At 40.5% G+C, this 17,716-nt stretch overlaps 1 protein-coding gene across 2 annotated transcripts; it reads left to right on the top strand.

The window, feature by feature from the left end:
* The first annotated feature begins 5,465 nt into the window (after window positions 1-5,465).
* On the top strand, window positions 5,466-10,594 carry LOC140153360 (galanin receptor 2a-like). 2 transcript variants are annotated; one of them, XM_072176091.1, is made up of 2 exons: window positions 5,466-5,599; window positions 8,458-10,594. In XM_072176091.1, the coding sequence occupies exons 1-2, from the start codon at window positions 5,579-5,581 to the stop codon at window positions 9,640-9,642; spliced, it is 1,206 nt and encodes a 401-aa protein (XP_072032192.1). In that variant the 5' UTR covers window positions 5,466-5,578; the 3' UTR covers window positions 9,643-10,594. The 2 variants fall into 2 exon arrangements, with proteins under 2 accessions (XP_072032192.1, XP_072032193.1); XM_072176092.1 differs by lacking the exon at window positions 5,466-5,599 and adding an exon at window positions 6,470-6,614 and having other exon boundaries at window positions 8,458-10,593.
* The last annotated feature ends 7,122 nt before the right edge of the window (window positions 10,595-17,716 follow it).

Genomic DNA, 17,716 nt, shown 5'->3' with positions numbered 1-17,716 from the left:
ATGTCCCACCCCAAATCCTTGTAACAATTGCAAATAAGGCCTACCACTAATTAATTTTGGTTACTAGAAGTTGAATATCGGTCTTAAAGTGTTCTTTCAATTGATTTTGTGCTGAAACCCTTAAGCATGTTAAGGGTGGCGCCCGGGGTACGTATATAATATAGTAGTGCTCGGTGGTTGCCCCCCTGCCCCACTAGTTACGCCACTGGGCATAAATCCGGGGCATAAAGGGCATTAAGTATTTTCCCCCACATTCTTTGGCTTTGCTGTCAGTTGTCTCCTGTCAGAAAGGGGCGACATGAAGGGGGTATTGGGGTATTTACCCCTCAGTCTGAGGTGTGCTAGTGAGATGGGAAGTAAGTTTCCTTGCCGAGAGGTTTGTCAGGGAAAGGAGAGTTTACTTGCTGTAAGGTGTGCCAAGGAAAGGCGAGTTCACTTGCAGTAAGGTGTGCCAGGGAAATGTGAGTTTATTTGTTGTGACGTGTGCCAGGGAAAGGTGATCGAGTGTACTTGCGAGTTGTGCAGGGAGCTCCAGGGACGGTAAGTTCGCTTGCCGACAGGTGTGTTAGGGAACTGTGCGAGTTTACCATGGGACGTGTCCCGGGGACGTGTCAGGGGAAGTAAAGTTTTCTTGCCGAGCCGAGCGGTGTGCCAAGGAAATGTGAGTTTACGTGCCAGGGGTGGTAAGTTTACTTGTTGGAAAGTGTGTTAGGGGAAGATAAGTTTACTTCTTGAGAGATGTGTCAAGGGAAGGTAAGTTTGCTTGTTGGGGAAAGCAAGTTTGTTTGCTGAGAGGTGTGCCAGGGAAACGATAAGTTTACTTGCTGTGAGACGTGTCAGGAGAAGATAAGTTTACTTGTTGGTGGGTGTATCCGGGTGTCAGGGGAATTTAAGTTTAATTGTTGGAAAGTATATCAGGGGAAGGAAAATTTTCTTGCTGAGAAGTGTGCCAGGGGAAGGTTTGCTTGTCGCCGATATGTGTGCCAGGTAAAGGGCGAGTTTACACGCTGTGAGGTTTGCCAGGGCAATGTGAGTTTACTTGTGAGGTGTGCCAAGGAAAGTTGAGTTTCCTTGTTGAGAAGTGTGTCAGGGGAAAGCAAGTTTGTTAGCCGAGTGGTGTGGGCCGAAACGGTAAGTTTACTTGTTGTGAGATGTGTCAGGAGAATATACGTTTAATTGCTGAAAAGTGTATCAGGGGAAGGTAAATTTTCTTTTAGAGAAGTGTGCCAGGGGAAGGTGAGTTTGCTTGCCGAAAGGTGTGCCAGGTAAAGGGTGAGTTTACATGCTGTGAGGAGGTTTGCCAGAGAAAGGTGAGTTGTGAGCTGTGCCAGGGAAAGGTAAGTTTATTGTTTAGACGTGTGACAGGGGAAGTCGAAGATGAGTTTACTTGTTGTGAGGTGTGCCAGGGAAAAAGCGAGTTACTTGCAGTAAGCTGTCCCAGGGAAAGGTGAGTTTACTTCTTTTGCAGTATTGCAGGGGACGATACTTGTTAGAAAGTGTGCCAGGGGAAGGAAAGTTTACTTGTTCCAAATTGTGCCAGGGGAAGGAAAGTTTACTTGTTCCAAAGTGTGCCAGGGGAAGGAAAGTTTACTTGTTCAAAAGTGTGCCAGGGGAAGGAAAGTTTACTTGTTCCAAAGTGTGCCAGGGGAAGGAAAGTTTACTTGTTCCAAAGTGGGTCAGAGGAAGGAAAGTTTACTTGTTCGAAAGTGTGCCAGGGGAAAGAAAGTTTACTTGTTCCAAAGTGTGCCAGGGGAAGGAAAGTTTACTTGTTCGAAAGTGTGCCAGGGGAAGGAAAGTTTACTTGTTCCAAAGTGTGTCAGGGGAAGGAAAGTTTACTTGTTCCAAAGTGTGCCAGGGGAAGGAAAGTTTACTTGTTCGAAAGTGTGCCAGGGGAAGGAAAGTTTACTTGTTCCAAAGTGTGTCAGGGGAAGGAAAGTTTACTTGTTCGAAAGTGTGCCAGGGGAAGGAAAGTTTACTTGTTCCAAAGTGTGCCAGGGGAAGGAAAGTTTACTTGTTCCAAAGTGTGCCAGGGGAAGGAAAGTTTACTTGTTCCAAAGTGTGCCAGGGATAGGAAAGTTTACTTGTTCGAAAGTGTGCCAGGGGAAGGAAAGTTTACTTGTTCCAAAGTGTGCCAGGGGAAGGAAAGTTTACTTGTTCCAAAGTGGGTCAGGGGAAGGAAAGTTTACTTGTTCGAAAGTGTGCCAGGGGAAGGAAAGTTTACTTGTTCCAAAGTGGGCCAGGGGAAGGAAAGTTTACTTGTTCGAAAGTGTGCCAGGGGAAAGAAAGTTTACTTGTTCCAAAGTGTGCCAAGGGAAGGAAAGTTTACTTGTTCGAAAGTGTGCCAGGGGAAGGAAAGTTTACTTGTTCCAAAGTGTGTACTTGTTCCAAAGTGTGCCAGGGGAAGGAAAGTTTACTTGTTCGAAAGTGTGCCAGGGGAAGGAAAGTTAACTTGTTCCAAAGTGTGTCAGGGGAAGGAAAGTTTACTTGTTCGAAAGTGTGCCAGGGGAAGGAAAGTTTACTTGTTCGAAAGTGTGCCAGGGGAAGGAAAGTTTACTTGTTCCAAAGTGTGCCAGGGGAAGGAAAGTTTACTTGTTCCAAAGTGTGCCAGGGAAAGGAAAGTTTACTTGTTCGAAAGTGTGCCAGGGGAAGGAAAGTTTACTTGTTCCAAAGTGTGCCAGGGGAAGGAAAGTTTACTTGTTCCAAAGTGGGTCAGGGGAAGGAAAGTTTACTTGTTCGAAAGTGTGCCAGGGGAAGGAAAGTTTACTTGTTCCAAAGTGGGCCAGGGGAAGGAAAGTTTACTTGTTCGAAAGTGTGCCAGGGGAAGGAAAGTTTACTTGTTCCAAAGTGTGCCAGGGGAAGGAAAGTTTACTTGTTCCAAAGTGTGCCAGGGGAAGGAAAGTTTACTTGTTCCAAAGTGTGCCAGGGGAAAGAAAGTTTACTTGTTCCAAAGTGTGTCAGGGGAAGGAAAGTTTACTTGTTCCAAAGTGTGCCAGGGGAAAGAAAGTTTATTTGTTCCAAAGTGTGTCAGGGGAAGGAAAGTTTACTTGTTCCAAAGTGTGCCAGGGGAAGGAAAGTTTACTTGTTCCAAAGTGTGCCAGGGAAGGAAAGTTTACTTGTTCGAAAGTGTGCCAGGGTAAGGAAAGTTTACTTGTTCGAAAGTGTGTCAGGGGAAGGAAAGTTTACTTGTTCCAAAGTGTGCCAGGGGAAGGAAAGTTTACTTGTTCCAAAGTGTGCCAGGGGAAGGAAAGTTTACTTGTTCGAAAGTGTGCCAGGGTAAGGAAAGTTTACTTGTTCGAAAGTGTGTCAGGGGAAGGAAAGTTTACTTGTTCGAAAGTGTGCCAGGGGAAGGAAAGTTTACTTGTTCCAAAGTGTGTCAGGGGAAGGAAAGTTTACTTGTTCCAAAGTGTGCCAGGGGAAGGAAAGTTTACTTGTTCCAAAGTGTGTCAGGGGAAGGAAAGTTTACTTGTTCGAAAGTGTGCCAGGGGAAGGAAAGTTTACTTGTTCCAAAGTGGGTCAGGGGAAGGAAAGTTTACGTGTTCGAAAGTGTGCCAGGGGAAAGAAAGTTTACTTGTTCGAAAGTGTGCCAGGGTAAGGAAAGTTTACTTGTTCCAAAGTGTGCCAGGGGAAGGAAAGTTTACTTGTTCCAAAGTGTGTCAGGGGAAGGAAAGTTTACTTGTTCCAAAGTGTGCCAGGGGAAGGAAAGTTTACTTGTTCCAAAGTGTGTCAGGGGAAGGAAAGTTTACTTGTTCGAAAGTGTGCCAGGGGAAGGAAAGTTTACTTGTTCCAAAGTGGGTCAGGGGAAAGAAAAGTGTGCCAGGGGAAAGAAAGTTTACTTGTTCCAAAGTGTGCCAGGGGAAGGAAAGTTTACTTGTTCGAAAGTGTGCCAGGGGAAGGAAAGTTTACTTGTTCCAAAGTGTGTCAGGGGAAGGAAAGTTTACTTGTTCCAAAGTGTGCCAGGGGAAGGAAAGTTTACTTGTTCCAAAGTGTGCCAGGGGAAGGAAAGTTTACTTGTTCCAAAGTGTGCCAGGGAAAGGAAAGTTTACTTGTTCCAAAGTGTGTCAGGGGAAGGAAAGTTTACTTGTTCGAAAGTGTGCCAGGGGAAGGAAAGTTTACTTGTTCCAAAGTGGGTCAGGGGAAGGAAAGTTTACTTGTTCGAAAGTGTGCCAGGGGAAAGAAAGTTTACTTGTTCCAAAGTGTGCCAGGGGAAGGAAAGTTTACTTGTTCGAAAGTGTGCCAGGGGAAGGAAAGTTTACTTGTTCCAAAGTGTGTCAGGGGAAGGAAAGTTTACCTGTTCCAAAGTGTGCCAGGGGAAGGAAAGTTTACTTGTTCCAAAGTGTGCCAGGGGAAGGAAAGTTTACTTGTTTCAAAGTGTGCCAGGGGAAGGAAAGTTTACTTGTTCCAAAGTGTGCCAGGGGAAGGAAAGTTTACTTGTTCCAAAGTGTGCCAGGGGAAGGAAAGTTTACTTGTTCCAAAGTGTGCCAGGGGAAGGAAAGTTTACTTGTTCCAAAGTGTGCCAGGGAAAGGAAAGTTTACTTGTTCCAAAGTGTGCCAGGGGAAGGAAAGTTTACTTGTTCCAAAGTGTGCCAGGGGAAGGAAAGTTTACTTGTTTCAAAGTGTGTCAGGGGAAGGAAAGTTTACTTGTTTCAAAGTGTGCCAGGGGAAGGAAAGTTTACTTGTTCGAAAGTGTGTCAGGGGAAGGAAAGTTTACTTGTTTCAAAGTGTGCCAGGGAAGGAATGTTTACTTGTTCGAAAGTGTGCCAGGGGAAGGAAAGTTTACGTGTTCGAAAGTGTGCCAGGGGAAGGAAAGTTTACTTGTTCGAAAGTGTGCCAGGGGAAGGAAAGTTTACTTGTTCGAAAGTGTGCCAGGGGAAGGAAAGTTTACTTGTTCGAAAGTGTGTCAGGGGAAGGAAAGTTTACTTGTTCCAAAGTGTGCCAGGGGAAGGAAAGTTTACTTGTTCCAAAGTGTGCCAGGGGAAGGAAAGTTTACTTGTTCCAAAGTGTGTCAGGGGAAGGAAAGTTTACTTGTTCGAAAGTGTGCCAGGGTAAGGAAAGTTTACTTGTTCGAAAGTGTGCCTGGGGAAGGAAAGTTTACTTGTTCCAAAGTGTGCCAGGGGAAGGAAAGTTTACTTGTTCCAAAGTGTGCCAGGGGAAGGAAAGTTTACTTGTTCCAAAGGTGGTCACCGGAAGGTGAGTTTACTTTATGGAGATCACTTATTGCTTTAATTATAAATGGACATTTATAAAGCGGACAAAACAAAAGGTCTCTAGGTGCTGCACAAAAGCAAAACTACTGTAAACTAAAAACATCTTAAAACCACAACAATTTGCCATAATTCCATGTTTTCTACATATAGTCCATAATTTGTTGGCGGATACATTGATTGCGTTCAAATTTGGGTCTTGTGCCAAAACGTATTTTGGTAGTATACAGAGTTTGGCACTACATCATGATCACGCCCCGCCCCGCTATATTTATTGTATTATATCAATAGTTCGCATGCAACAATAATTTTGCAGTTATTGTATACAAGTTGTGGTACAGGAAACACCGTCACCTTTCCAGATTCAGTACTAGTTTATGTACACGGTCTTTTGGCAGGTAAGAAGCTCTTTTCCAAACAAACTTGATTTCTGTGTATCAAAAAGCTGATTCTAAAGGTAATTTACCTCAATAAGGCTGTAAGTTGTGTAAATACATGAAACAGTAACATCTTTTATATTAAGGACAGAGTAATGGGAGAGAACATGGACCTTTTCGAGCATCATTATTTCTGAATTTTTTGTCCAAAGTATATAAAACTATCATATTTTGGGAAGGAAATGACTCAAGTAGTGCCATGGTGACCTCAGATTTTTGTTTAAATCTTTAGTTTTTTGGGGAAAAAAATACAACAATACTATTTTTTTACCCCCAATTTTTTGTGAAAACATAAAAAAAATCCTCTGGTTTCTTCCCTTATTCTGCTTAAACAGCTGATTCTAACGTAGCTTTACCACATTAAGGCTGTACGTTGTGTAACGTTGAGATGCGATAGTAGCATATTGAGCTTCTTCTAACGGGGAGGGAGTTGCGAATCAAGCAAAATTTTCCGAACGTTTACGTTAATAATTATGTATTATTAACTTATGTGGCAACGTTACCAGGCAGATTGGCTGCAACAGGTATACACCATGAACAATATCGTACATGCGCAAAGTATTTGGTTTAATATTACACCGAAGTTTGATTAATGGGGGTGCAGGAGGCTGTTGTAATGAATTTGGGGGAATTCAACGGTGAAATAAACTATCTATTTTGGTGTCATGCCGCATACCTGGAAGCTTTGTCGTTTACGATTCACCAGATAAAGTGGGTGATTTGCCTACGAGTATGTGGTGTAATAATTCCCTTTATTTATTTAAGCAATATTACCAACAATATTATTGCATACTGTTTCCGTGTTCTTGTTTATGCGTATATTCATTACGCTTCGCAAAAGTACGGCGATCTTTATTCAAACCAGTCGTCTCAAATTGGTATACTGTTTCAGATTAAAGTGGTATAGTGATTATTTATATTTTCAAGGAGTTCTCTCGCAACAGCAGTTATTACCGAAAGGTGTCTAGTAATACAGGTGAGGGCAGTGGCAGCGGAAGCATTAAACTTTAGGAAGGGGATTTGGCTTCTGTTTTACTCGGAGTTAAGTTGTTTTGCGCTCGCGCAATTTTGTTTCTCAATTTCAGACTATTTTAGCCCCAAATGAATGTGTGTTCTGTTTTAAGCAACATTTTGCATTTGTCCCCTTCGGTCCAAAACATAACGTTTTACGTAATAAAAAGTAACGGACAGGACAATTAATACCAAAAAGACTCTATTCCCTGGATCTTTTTGCAGGATCTGTTTATGGCTCTACTTTGCGTATACCGCGCACGTGTACAACGTGATACTTCATTTTACGTACGTATACGTGATATTATTGACGTACGTGATATTACATACACGTAATACTTTATTACGTACGGACGTGATATTCGCCAGCGGAGTGTTACGTGTAATCCGATTATCACTATGCCAATGGGATCACGCTTTTGAGTTCTGCACCACGATCGAAATGATCGCAAGACAAAGGCTATGGCATGTCAGTACTACCAATTCAAAGGTGCGTGATCCAGTTATCAAGGAGTTATGTAACCACTTCGCTGGTGAATTATTATGTACTAGCGGGAGACCCGCGCTTCGCGCGGGTCCCCGCTAGTTGAGTAAACGGGAGCGGTTAGTAAACGGGAGTGGTTAGTAAACATGGTAAACGGTGATGATAATCATGGTGTCTTGGTGTAGATTATTCATACAGTATAGTAAGTGATCATGTTAGCGTAGCTTGATAATCATAATGTTAGTTAGCTCCTGTCATATTAAAAAAGCTAAACTTTAAGTGAATATCCATACCTGTGTTAATGTTGTTACTCACTCAATCCCTCAGATTTCTTTTTTGAAACAGCTCGTGACTAAATGGTTGATTTTAACTTTATCCCAACAAACATAAAACATTAATGTTAGAAGAGGTTGCTAGAAAACGTTTCAATTTCGGGTTATAATGGTATAAAACTGAAGTGGGCTCACCCACGCCCCTAACATTTAATCTTTTCGGGCTATACTGAACAGTTGAACGACTCTGTTTGCTACATTTTAACATTCCCTCTGAAAAGTGGACTTTTCTGCAAATCTGTCACCCAATGACCCCCCTTTTCATCAGCATAGGCCTACACCCAATGATCCCCCGAAATGGCTTCAAGGCCTTTGCTTTGACCAAGTTTCCAATTCTGAGGGGACACAGCCGGCTGCACGGCGCGCGACACAATGGTGCTTCGTGGCATTCAAAAAGGTGGCGGCAAAAACTTCGAGTGTGCCCCCCTCCCAATTCCTGGATCCGCCACTGTCTCAGAGAAGCAGTCAGTCACATACACATGCTACGCGCGGTAAGCCAACATTAAGTGCGTCTATACCATGCGCCGCCATGCGCGAATGACGCGTACGCGCAGGTGCGTGACTCACCACTTACCGCGCGTGTCGGACACCGCTTGCATTTGACGCGTTTGCTGTCATGCCCATAAGGTTATTGACCTCAACGGCCTAGCAACCGACCAATTTGTTTGTTATTTCCATAGTGATTGAATAGTTTTGCAAAAATGAACGTCAAATGGTTTAATGGCAATATGTACCCGATCGATCTACGAAAAAATCAGAGCTGAAAGTGAAAGCATCTCGGAGCCTGCTTCTGGACAAGATTTAGCGACTTCCTTTTATTTATATAGACGTATGCGATATATTTTGATGTCCCCTCTTGGTCTTCGAAGTTTTGCAACGTTGCTAATAATTGCATTCCACCTTCTATATCAGCATGGCATAGTAACAATGGCTAGCAGCGACACGTTAATTATCTACATGATCTATTGTTTTACTTATTTATTTCATTATAGGAATTCTCCAAGGAAAATATCGTTCGGATTCTTCCCCATCTTCATCAGTTACTAAGACATTTAGAAATGTCATCTGTAAACCTCAACGAGTCAATGGACAAGAATGCAACGGCTGCTCCCGATATCTTTTTGGTACCAGTGCCATGGGATTGGCGGCTAATTGTCCAACTCATCCTTGCCATCGTCGGCATCATAGGAAACTCCATTGTCATACATGTGTATCTTCACACTCGCAAACTGACGACGAGCGCTACGAACAGATTCATCGCAGCTTTGGCAGTTGCTGATATCATTACATCAATTTGCATCATTCCGATTCCAACTCTGTCTTACGTTCCTGACAACTTCGGAGGTCATTTCTACTGCAAAGTGGTACATTCATCGCTTTTGTTGTGGACATCAATTGTTGCTTCAGTTTTTAGTCTTACCGTTCTTGCAATAGAGCGTTATGTTGCTATAGCTCAACCAATACGATACAAGAGGCTATTCTCTGTGAAAGTAACAAGATTCATTATCGTAATCATCTGGATGTTTGCGTTTGCCTTTAATACTTTCGCGACTTACGTCACTCATCTTGACAATGTAACAGGTGCCTGCTTCGTGGATTTTGGTGGTCAAAGATTTCAGATATTCATCGGCGTTTCGACTTTCATCCTTGAGTATCTTGTACCTGTTATTGTGATGCTCGCAGCAAACATTCGATCGATACAACTCCTGAAGATACGTGCCCAGGTTTTTACTGGCACAAAGATCAACCAAAAGAGCGGAAATAATGCCTTACTTCAAGCCCGGCAACGTGTTATCTACATGTTACTATCTGTGATAATCAGCTTCATCATCTGTTGGTCTCCGGATCAATTTGCCTTTCTTGCCTTCAATCTCGGCTTAGTGCCATTTGAATACCTGTACGGTAATCTATACAGAGCATTTGTCGTTTTGGCTTTTGCCAATTCTTGTCTCAACCCCATCTTGTACGCCCTGACCAATAAGAACTTCAGGCAAGCAATCAAACAGCATTTGTTTCGTTACTCGATACGCGCCGGCGAGCCAGTTAATGGTCTCTTTGATACCCCACCTGAACACGTTGAATCTGGTGATCATTTCGGTACAGATGGTACAAATATGTCCGCAATGAATAGTGCTTTTGAAGGTGAGCACTCCACGGGTTTGCAAAACAATAATTAGCCGTTCTCAACTGCAGTCCTTATATTAACACCAACTTTAAATACTAGTATTTAGTCATTAAAATGATCTCAAACCTTTGTAGCACATCGTCCGCGCCAGGTAAAGAATTATTCTGTATAGCCATCAACTGATCAAGCACGTGTCTTTATAAACTGCCCGCCAGCCGCAAGGAGTAGCTTCTATTACAATATAAGCTTATACTAGTACTTGTACTCCGCTTTCGGTGAGCGATTGGTCACGTTGGTTAAAAACCAATCATTGGCTAACATGGCTAAAATCCAATCGCTAATAGAGTAGCGTTGCAGCTCTGAATATATACAGGTTAAACCTATTGTCGCTCTATTGTTGAATGTCGAGCGGAGGTCGAGTCTTTCAATGGTCTGTAAACAGGGGGACTATAAGATCACATTCCTTTGTTTCATATTAAGATGAATTTATTTTATTCCTAGTTATAATGAAAAAACATCGTCTGACAATGCGCGTTAGAGCCGAGGTCAATTCATTCTTTATCATGTTATTGGCCGCCTTTCTTGTGTATTTTTATTATCGATGTGCTGGTCACATTCGAATTATGTAATTTTAATTTCGTATTTCACTATTTGTATTATATTTGGGGAAGTGGGGGACTTAACTTATAATAAAATGAGTCTATTTATGCTATTTGTACAATCCCGATTATCTCACGGATTTTGATGAAATTGCACCATTTTAAAGAAGACACTCTATGGTTTTTTAGAATCAATAAGAAACTTTTACTGCCGATATTTTAAGTTAAGTTCCTATTTTTTTTATTGAGACATATATAATTATGCTTTAGATTGGAATTGTATATTTTTGTATGGTTATAACTTGTGGGAATAAAGTTGCATTGTGCCGAATGAGGTGTAAAATATATACGCAGAACATGATTGTAATTAAATTGAGTGTTTTTAGGATATAGCTTTTGTTTTGAGTGCACATACGTTTTGTGCGCATTAGGGACGGTGCAATAATTATGAGCCCTGGGGGAGGGTAAAATTGAGGGGGCAAATTTTTTTGGCAAGCCGAGGGGGGGGGGGTAAGCAATTTTGGCACACATTTACGGTGCACCTTTCAAATAACACGCTCGCATCATACATTATATCTAGAACATTTAAGGTTTGCAAATTAGGAACCCACAAATTTGGCATGTGTAAAGGGGGGGGGGGGCAAATATTTTTTGGCGGGCTGAGAAGGGAGGGGGGGGGGGTGAAGCAATTTTTGGCGGGCCGAGGGGGGATGAGCCATTTTTGACGAGGAATTGTTGCACAGCCCCTTATAATGATATCCCCCATGTGTCCCAACTGATACCCAAATTGCATTATTTACTGATGATGCCAAAATTATGTTTCACGACCATATCCACCAATGATGGTCAATTGGCTCTGTAAGAACAAATCAAGAATTATCTGCAACCTTGGCGGAAATTCGTTGCCACGCACGTTCTGGTGTTAAAAGCACGCAATCGGAGCCAAATATGTGATAGTTCCGTATTATTTTGTATAATAGTTGCAAATGTACATTCAGCTTACACTCGCCCCTTCCCCCCCCCCCCCCCCCACCCCCATTTTTCAATGTTGGGATACTGTAATGTAGAAATGATGACGATTTTGTCCAAATCAACATTGCAATAGGGGAGCGGGGCAGGGTGTTGGCCAATTATAACGCTCAGGTGTGGCAACATTTTTCGCCAAGGTTGTGGGATAATTGCAACTATAATATAGGCCTATACTTTGATCAGCTCGTAATCGGCGGACCTTATAACATCGCGGATTACTATACTTTATTTCAAAAATTGTCTTGCCAGAAGCATCACAAATTATTCATTCAAGTCCGATACGTTGTCTATTTCTTTAACACAAGCACAATAGATACCAGATAGTTCAACCATGACACTTTTAATGTGGGTCTACTTTTCGGCGTAGTGTTAAAAGCCTAACAATTCCCGCCGATTACGAGCTGATGTCCATTGCCCTAACGGAGGCCGACAATTTTAGGTGTCGGGAGATTCGAGAGGTAATTCGTAATCGGGGGTTCGCGGAGAGATTCTGACCATGTGGACGTACTTGGAGAGTCGCACCAGGTCGCACTTAGGGTGTCAGACCCTTGTGGGTTTAAAGACTTCATGTAACATTCTACTAACATGCAATCCCAAACCGTATGCTTTTACGAACCGAGAAAGTCAGGTTCCTCCCAGTATATTGCGTTTCTGATGACAATGGTCAAATTTACTTCGATCAAAAATGATGGATTTTGTCGCAATTAGGTCAGGCTTTGTTATTTGTATGTGTAATTTTTTAGTTAGGCCCTATACTCTCATATATTATAGCTGTAAGCACAAACTACCTATTTTAAATTCATGACATTTAAGAAAAAGTTTATGACAGACTTTCGTGTGAAAACCTTTTGTTAAGAAAGTTTGATGACTTTGACATTCCCATTTTTGCAGTTTATGACTAAGGGGTGGTGCAATAATTATGTGTACCCCCGGGGGGTGAATTATAGGGGGGGCAAAGATTTTTTGGCAGGTCAAAAGGGGGGCAAGCATTTTTGGCAGGTCGAAAGGGGGGGTCAAGTGATTTTGGCAGGTCGAAAGGGGGGCAAACAATTTTGGCACAGATATTTTGGGCACCGTTTCGTTATTACGCCCTAAAAAGGCATAGGAAAACGTTACGAACATGTTCAAATATGCAAAATTTCCTGCTCGCTGCGCTCGCATTATATGTTAAGACAATTTAAGGTTTTAAATTCGGGTTCCCCAAAATCTTGCATGTGTAAGGGGGGGCAAAGATTTTTGGCACGTCAAAAGGGGGCAAAGGTTTTTGGCACGTCGAAAGGGGGGGCAAAGGTTTTTTGGCACGGCCAAAGGGGGGGGGGGCAAGCAATTTTGGCAGACCATTTTGAAAATTCACCCCCCGGGTACACATAATTATTGCACCACCCCTAACGATACGGATGTATCACGGTTTTCAGAAAATGCAACTTTCAGTATTCCAAACAAAAGGCACCAGGTCAATGCTACAATAGTCACGGAACTGTCATAAACTTGTCGCATATTCATTTAATATTATTATGCTGCTTATTTCCTTATCTTGTTTGTGTTGAATGCATTGGTTGGTTGATTCGGCGGATATTATAGGCGCGCGAGTCCGCTGAATAGTTTGCTTAGGCCTATATGCCATAAACCTTAAAGCGATATTGTAACATTTCCGTAAGCATTAAATGTGTATTTTTTGTTAATTTTCACTGCCAGATATGCCCCCTTTCAAGTTTGAGCCGAACAAATGAGGCAAGACAAACTCCAGAGCCAATGCCGCCAATGCGCGTCTCAGTCGATAGTTAGCCTACTGAGCTCGGTCCTTTTGATGTGTTTTGACCATCCTGAACACCATGTAAGTACAGTGTTGTGAACGTGTTCGACTAATATTTCGATCGTATGAATAAAACGGCGGGATAAGTCGTTTTATAAAAAATCTCGGATTTTGTCACAGATCATACAGAGCTCAATTACAGCAACTAAAGCCCTGATTTTTACAGGGTATGTTAGGGTATGTTAGTTTATTAAAGTACATCATACAATTGTGTCCAATTCAGAATTTCGAAAAACATTGAGGTCGTCCTCCTCAGGAAATGTTACAATAGGCCTATTGCTTTAACCTAAACTTTATACTCACCCTAATTCGTACCCGATACGCCTAACTCGAAACCCTCTACCTTAACTTTCGGTCTAGCGAACCCTTTTTGTGTTTCTGACTACAGGGAACCGGTTTTTTTTTTCGGAATATCGAATCTTATGCCTATTTGCATGGACTAGCGAATCTTAGGACTAGCGCACCTGGCTCCTCGTTGGTAAGTTTGCCTGTCCCTACTTATTTTCCTTGACGACTCGAGCAAAAGAATAAGAGGTGAAATATATGGCATGTATATTGCACAATAGAACAGAAAACCTGTTTTTTCGTCGATAAACCTGGTTTTCAATCGAAAAATCTGGTTGATCAATTTCATTGTCAGAGTTTTTTGATAAACTTGGTTTTTCGGCTGATAACCCAGGTTTATCAAAAATTATGACCGAGAAACCTGGTTTAAAAAAACCCATGACAATCGAAAAATTGAAAAACCAGGTTATCAGGTTTGAAAAAACAAATTTATCGGCGAAAAATCGGTTTTTCTGTTCTATTGTACAATAAACTTGCATAGACATAACAATATTTCTAAATCCCACTCTGTTGGGTCAAAAATGCGAAATTTTAGCCACCCACCCAGATTTCACTCCCGGAAAATTCTGGATTCTTTGAATATAGTACACCTTGATCTAAATTAAATGCACAGGGACAATGGATGACATTTCGCTAGCCAAAACATAAACTCAAATGTCAGTCCCCGCGAACAAAGTGTAAGAATGGTGAAAAATTTTGGGTTCTCCAGGATGCCATATTCTTCAAAAGTATAATTAAAGTCTTAAATGATTTCAGTATAGTAAAGTCATAATGTTCGATGTTTTAAAATGATTGGTTAATTAAACATGTTTTTTGGCATGTCCCAACTTACACCTTATCGGCCAAATTCGTTGTGCTTGTACATGTATAGATAACAGAGAAAAATTGAACTAGAGCTGCTGTGGCTCAAGAGCCACGAATATCAGGCGGTGGATTCTGAATTCGATGACCTCTAAATCATAAATAACAGCATGGTCTTATAAACAATTTATCATTCCCACAATTAGGTGGCCTTTTGAGACCAATTATGATAACCGAAGAGGCCGCCAGCACCGCCAGCACTCTCTTTTGTTGTTCCCAGCAAACACATTAATGTTATTGTTTTTAATAAAGCGCCAAACGTGTTATAAACGCATTTTGGTTTTGGTCAAAACGTTGTAATAACTGGTTATATAAAGGTCATGAAGACATTTTATATGAAAAAAAACACTACCACAACATTTTTAAAATGTTGACAAAATGTCATTGCAAAATATTTTTGGCAAACATTTTGGCGAAATATTCTATCAACATTTAATAAAGCTTATGTTAGAATGTCTTGCATTAAGTTTTCAAAAATGTTTTTTTTAATGTTATTAAAACGTATTATACCCTTTATGAAACCCTTCATTAAACCCTTTTTGATAACGTTTTGTATTTTCCTGGCTCCTGATCCTGAGAGCTCCACAGCGTGAGATGATTCTAAATGTTTTCATCTATACAAGCCACACATCGGAAACACTTGAGGATTTCGCCCTCAACGGTTTTCTAGGGTGAAACTGTTGGACACAAATTGTAAAAAATTTCTTGGGCCCCAACAAAATTTCTCTCCGTTAAAAGAAAATACGTGTCAAAAAAAGATCAAAATTTGACTCTTTTGTTTCAATGTTGACCAAAATTCCGTATATTCTAAGGTAAGCCTATAAAAATACTAAACGGTGCTAATTTAAAAAATTCGTTACTAGGTTTGTGTTTTTAGAACATAAATAATGCAGTTTTCATCAATTTGGAAATGTACGGTAGGCCCAAATTGTTATGGTGAAGAAAATTGGCATGGAAAGTCAAATTGGCGCTTTTCTCACAAACTGTTAATTTTTTTCAGAAATCTGATGTGCTAGTTGGATTTCTTGCGTCATTTCTTTCTGAAAATGCATGTACTTTTATTTACTTTACCTTTATTACTTTTAAAGATACAATACAAAATTTGAAGTGCAGTGGTCGAAGACCACAAAGACAGTCGTTTTGACCTTTAGCTCTACAGGACATGGGCAAATTTGTGACCAGCCCATATCATAATGGTCCTCCTGGTCATGAGGTTTGAAGGTATTTTGTCCAGGGCCGGAAGTGCCCCCTTAATGACCTCTGAAAATCTGTGAACACCCTAGAGACACTGGCTAATGCAAATGTAAGTGGCGACACCATGCTATGTTGTTTGTGGAAGAAGGCGCATTTTGAAGGTATTTCGTCTCGGACCGGAAGTTCCCCCTTAATGACCTTTGACCCCAAATCTGTGAAAAGCCTAAAGGCAGATGGTAATAACAATGCATGTGTGCAGGTGGCGTCATCCTCCTATGTTGTTTGTGGCAGAAGAGACAGATTGACAGAAAGAAGATGAAAGAAGAAAGAAATTGGAAAGAAACAGTAGACAGTCGTGACCTCGTCAAACAACGACTGTCTAATAATATCTAAAATTTCCAACTTGCCAAAAGAAAAGTTGTACGCCCTCTTAAGGGGGTACTACACCCCTCGATAAATTTGTGTCTATTTGGCATTTTTCTCAAAAACTAATAACACAGTGGTAACAAAAATTATGTATATTATAGGGGCAAGGAATACAATTACTACACTGGAATTTCAGTGACCCAAGACAAGCGGTTTGTTATTTATGATCAGAAATAAGGTACCGCTAGGATGTACCTCGTTTCCTATCATATATACTGAACCGCTTGTCTTGAGTCACTGAAATTTCAGTGTAGTAATTGGATTCCTTGCCCCAATAATATACATAACTTTTGTTACCAGTGTGTAATTATATTTTGAGAAAAATGCAAAAATAGTCACAAATTTACCACATGGGTGTAGTACCCCCTTAACACATCCATATCGGTATATTTTAGGAGGGCGTAATTTACGGCGTAAACTGCTGCAGACTGCTGCGAAACACAGTGCAGAAGTAGAACAGATAAAATAAAATATAAATTGTTAACCACAGGTACTTCAGACGGTATAAAATTAATGTTTTGGTTCTCGTACATTTCCGCCTCAATTTCTGAGATTTGTCAGATTTGTTTAACTTCAGATTTTTCAAAACTTGCAATTTGGAATGCTTTAGGAAAACTTAATACAGCTAAATAGGTTTATTAGAAAGTTTACGTAAGAGGTGGAGGGGGTAAAAATAGGCATGTGTAGGCCTATACGTACGAAAAATGGCGACTTGTTTGAGTAATAAAAAATAAGAAAGCGAAAAATATGGTATGTTCCAATATTTATTTATTACTTAATAACCAATTGAAAAGAAAATTTCAATGAATTTGTTCAATTCGTTCAGTGTATTAAACAGTGCCTCATAACATGCCAACATTAATGTTCTCTTTAATTTTGAGTATTATTATGCACAACAGTCCTATAACTTTAGTGAAGAAGTCACACAAAATGTATTATCAACTTTTCCAAGAAGCAATCGTTTTTTGTATGCTAATACTGTTACGTAATCAAGTATATGGTATAATCTACACATATGTGGTTTGAAAGACAAAGGTACATTATTCATGTAATCATCAAGAAATTCCATATAAATATTCAATATAAGGGGTCAAAGGTCAACTTTCACTATTATACTGACCGACCCAATTTCCCTTTTTCATACCAAATTTTTATAATGATGTAGAACACGAATGTCATTTCAGGTATATACAACAATTTTTATTAACAGTACATTTTGCTTCAGACAATACATGTATACGTACACTCGTACAGAGATATTAGATTGTAAAATTATTGTGAAATTTCTATACAAGAGTAAAAGACATTGAATACGTTGTACATATTTACATGTAACTATTAATATATATACTGCACTTTTCCCAGTATCACAAAGATACGACTATAAACTACAATTCGGGTATGAGAAACTGTTAATCACAGGTACTTTAGACGGTATAAAATGTTTTTATGCTGCAAGAGTTATCAGCTTTGTTTGAGGCGTTGTTTTTCTTCTCGACGCTGTTTCGTTTTGGGACATATGCCGCTTCCTCTCAACGGTAAAACGCCCGATAGAAGCCAACTATAATAGAGGCCCATATATATACTTCTCGTATATCCCAGTTTAAAAGCTGATCTAAGAACAGAAAGTTTTTAACGCATTCAGCTCTGATATTCTAATCTCTTATTTTTAATCTACGAAGCTTAGAAAATTATTTGAAAGTCCAAGTGGACCCCATTGGCTGTCATTGACGTTGAGGTGAGATCCCATGGTTATCTTGATATGTTAAAATGTTACAACTGTTAAGTCCTTCCGGGTCAGACTCAACGATTTAGTATTTTAAGTATAAAGTATTTCAAAAAATCTAAAAAATGTTACC

The sequence above is a fragment of the Amphiura filiformis genome, chromosome 5 (assembly GCF_039555335.1).
Source record: "Amphiura filiformis chromosome 5, Afil_fr2py, whole genome shotgun sequence".
NCBI lineage: Eukaryota > Metazoa > Echinodermata > Ophiuroidea > Amphilepidida > Amphiuridae > Amphiura > Amphiura filiformis.
The sequence above is the reverse complement of the archived record's forward strand: the minus strand, read 5'-3'. Positions and strand labels throughout refer to the sequence as shown.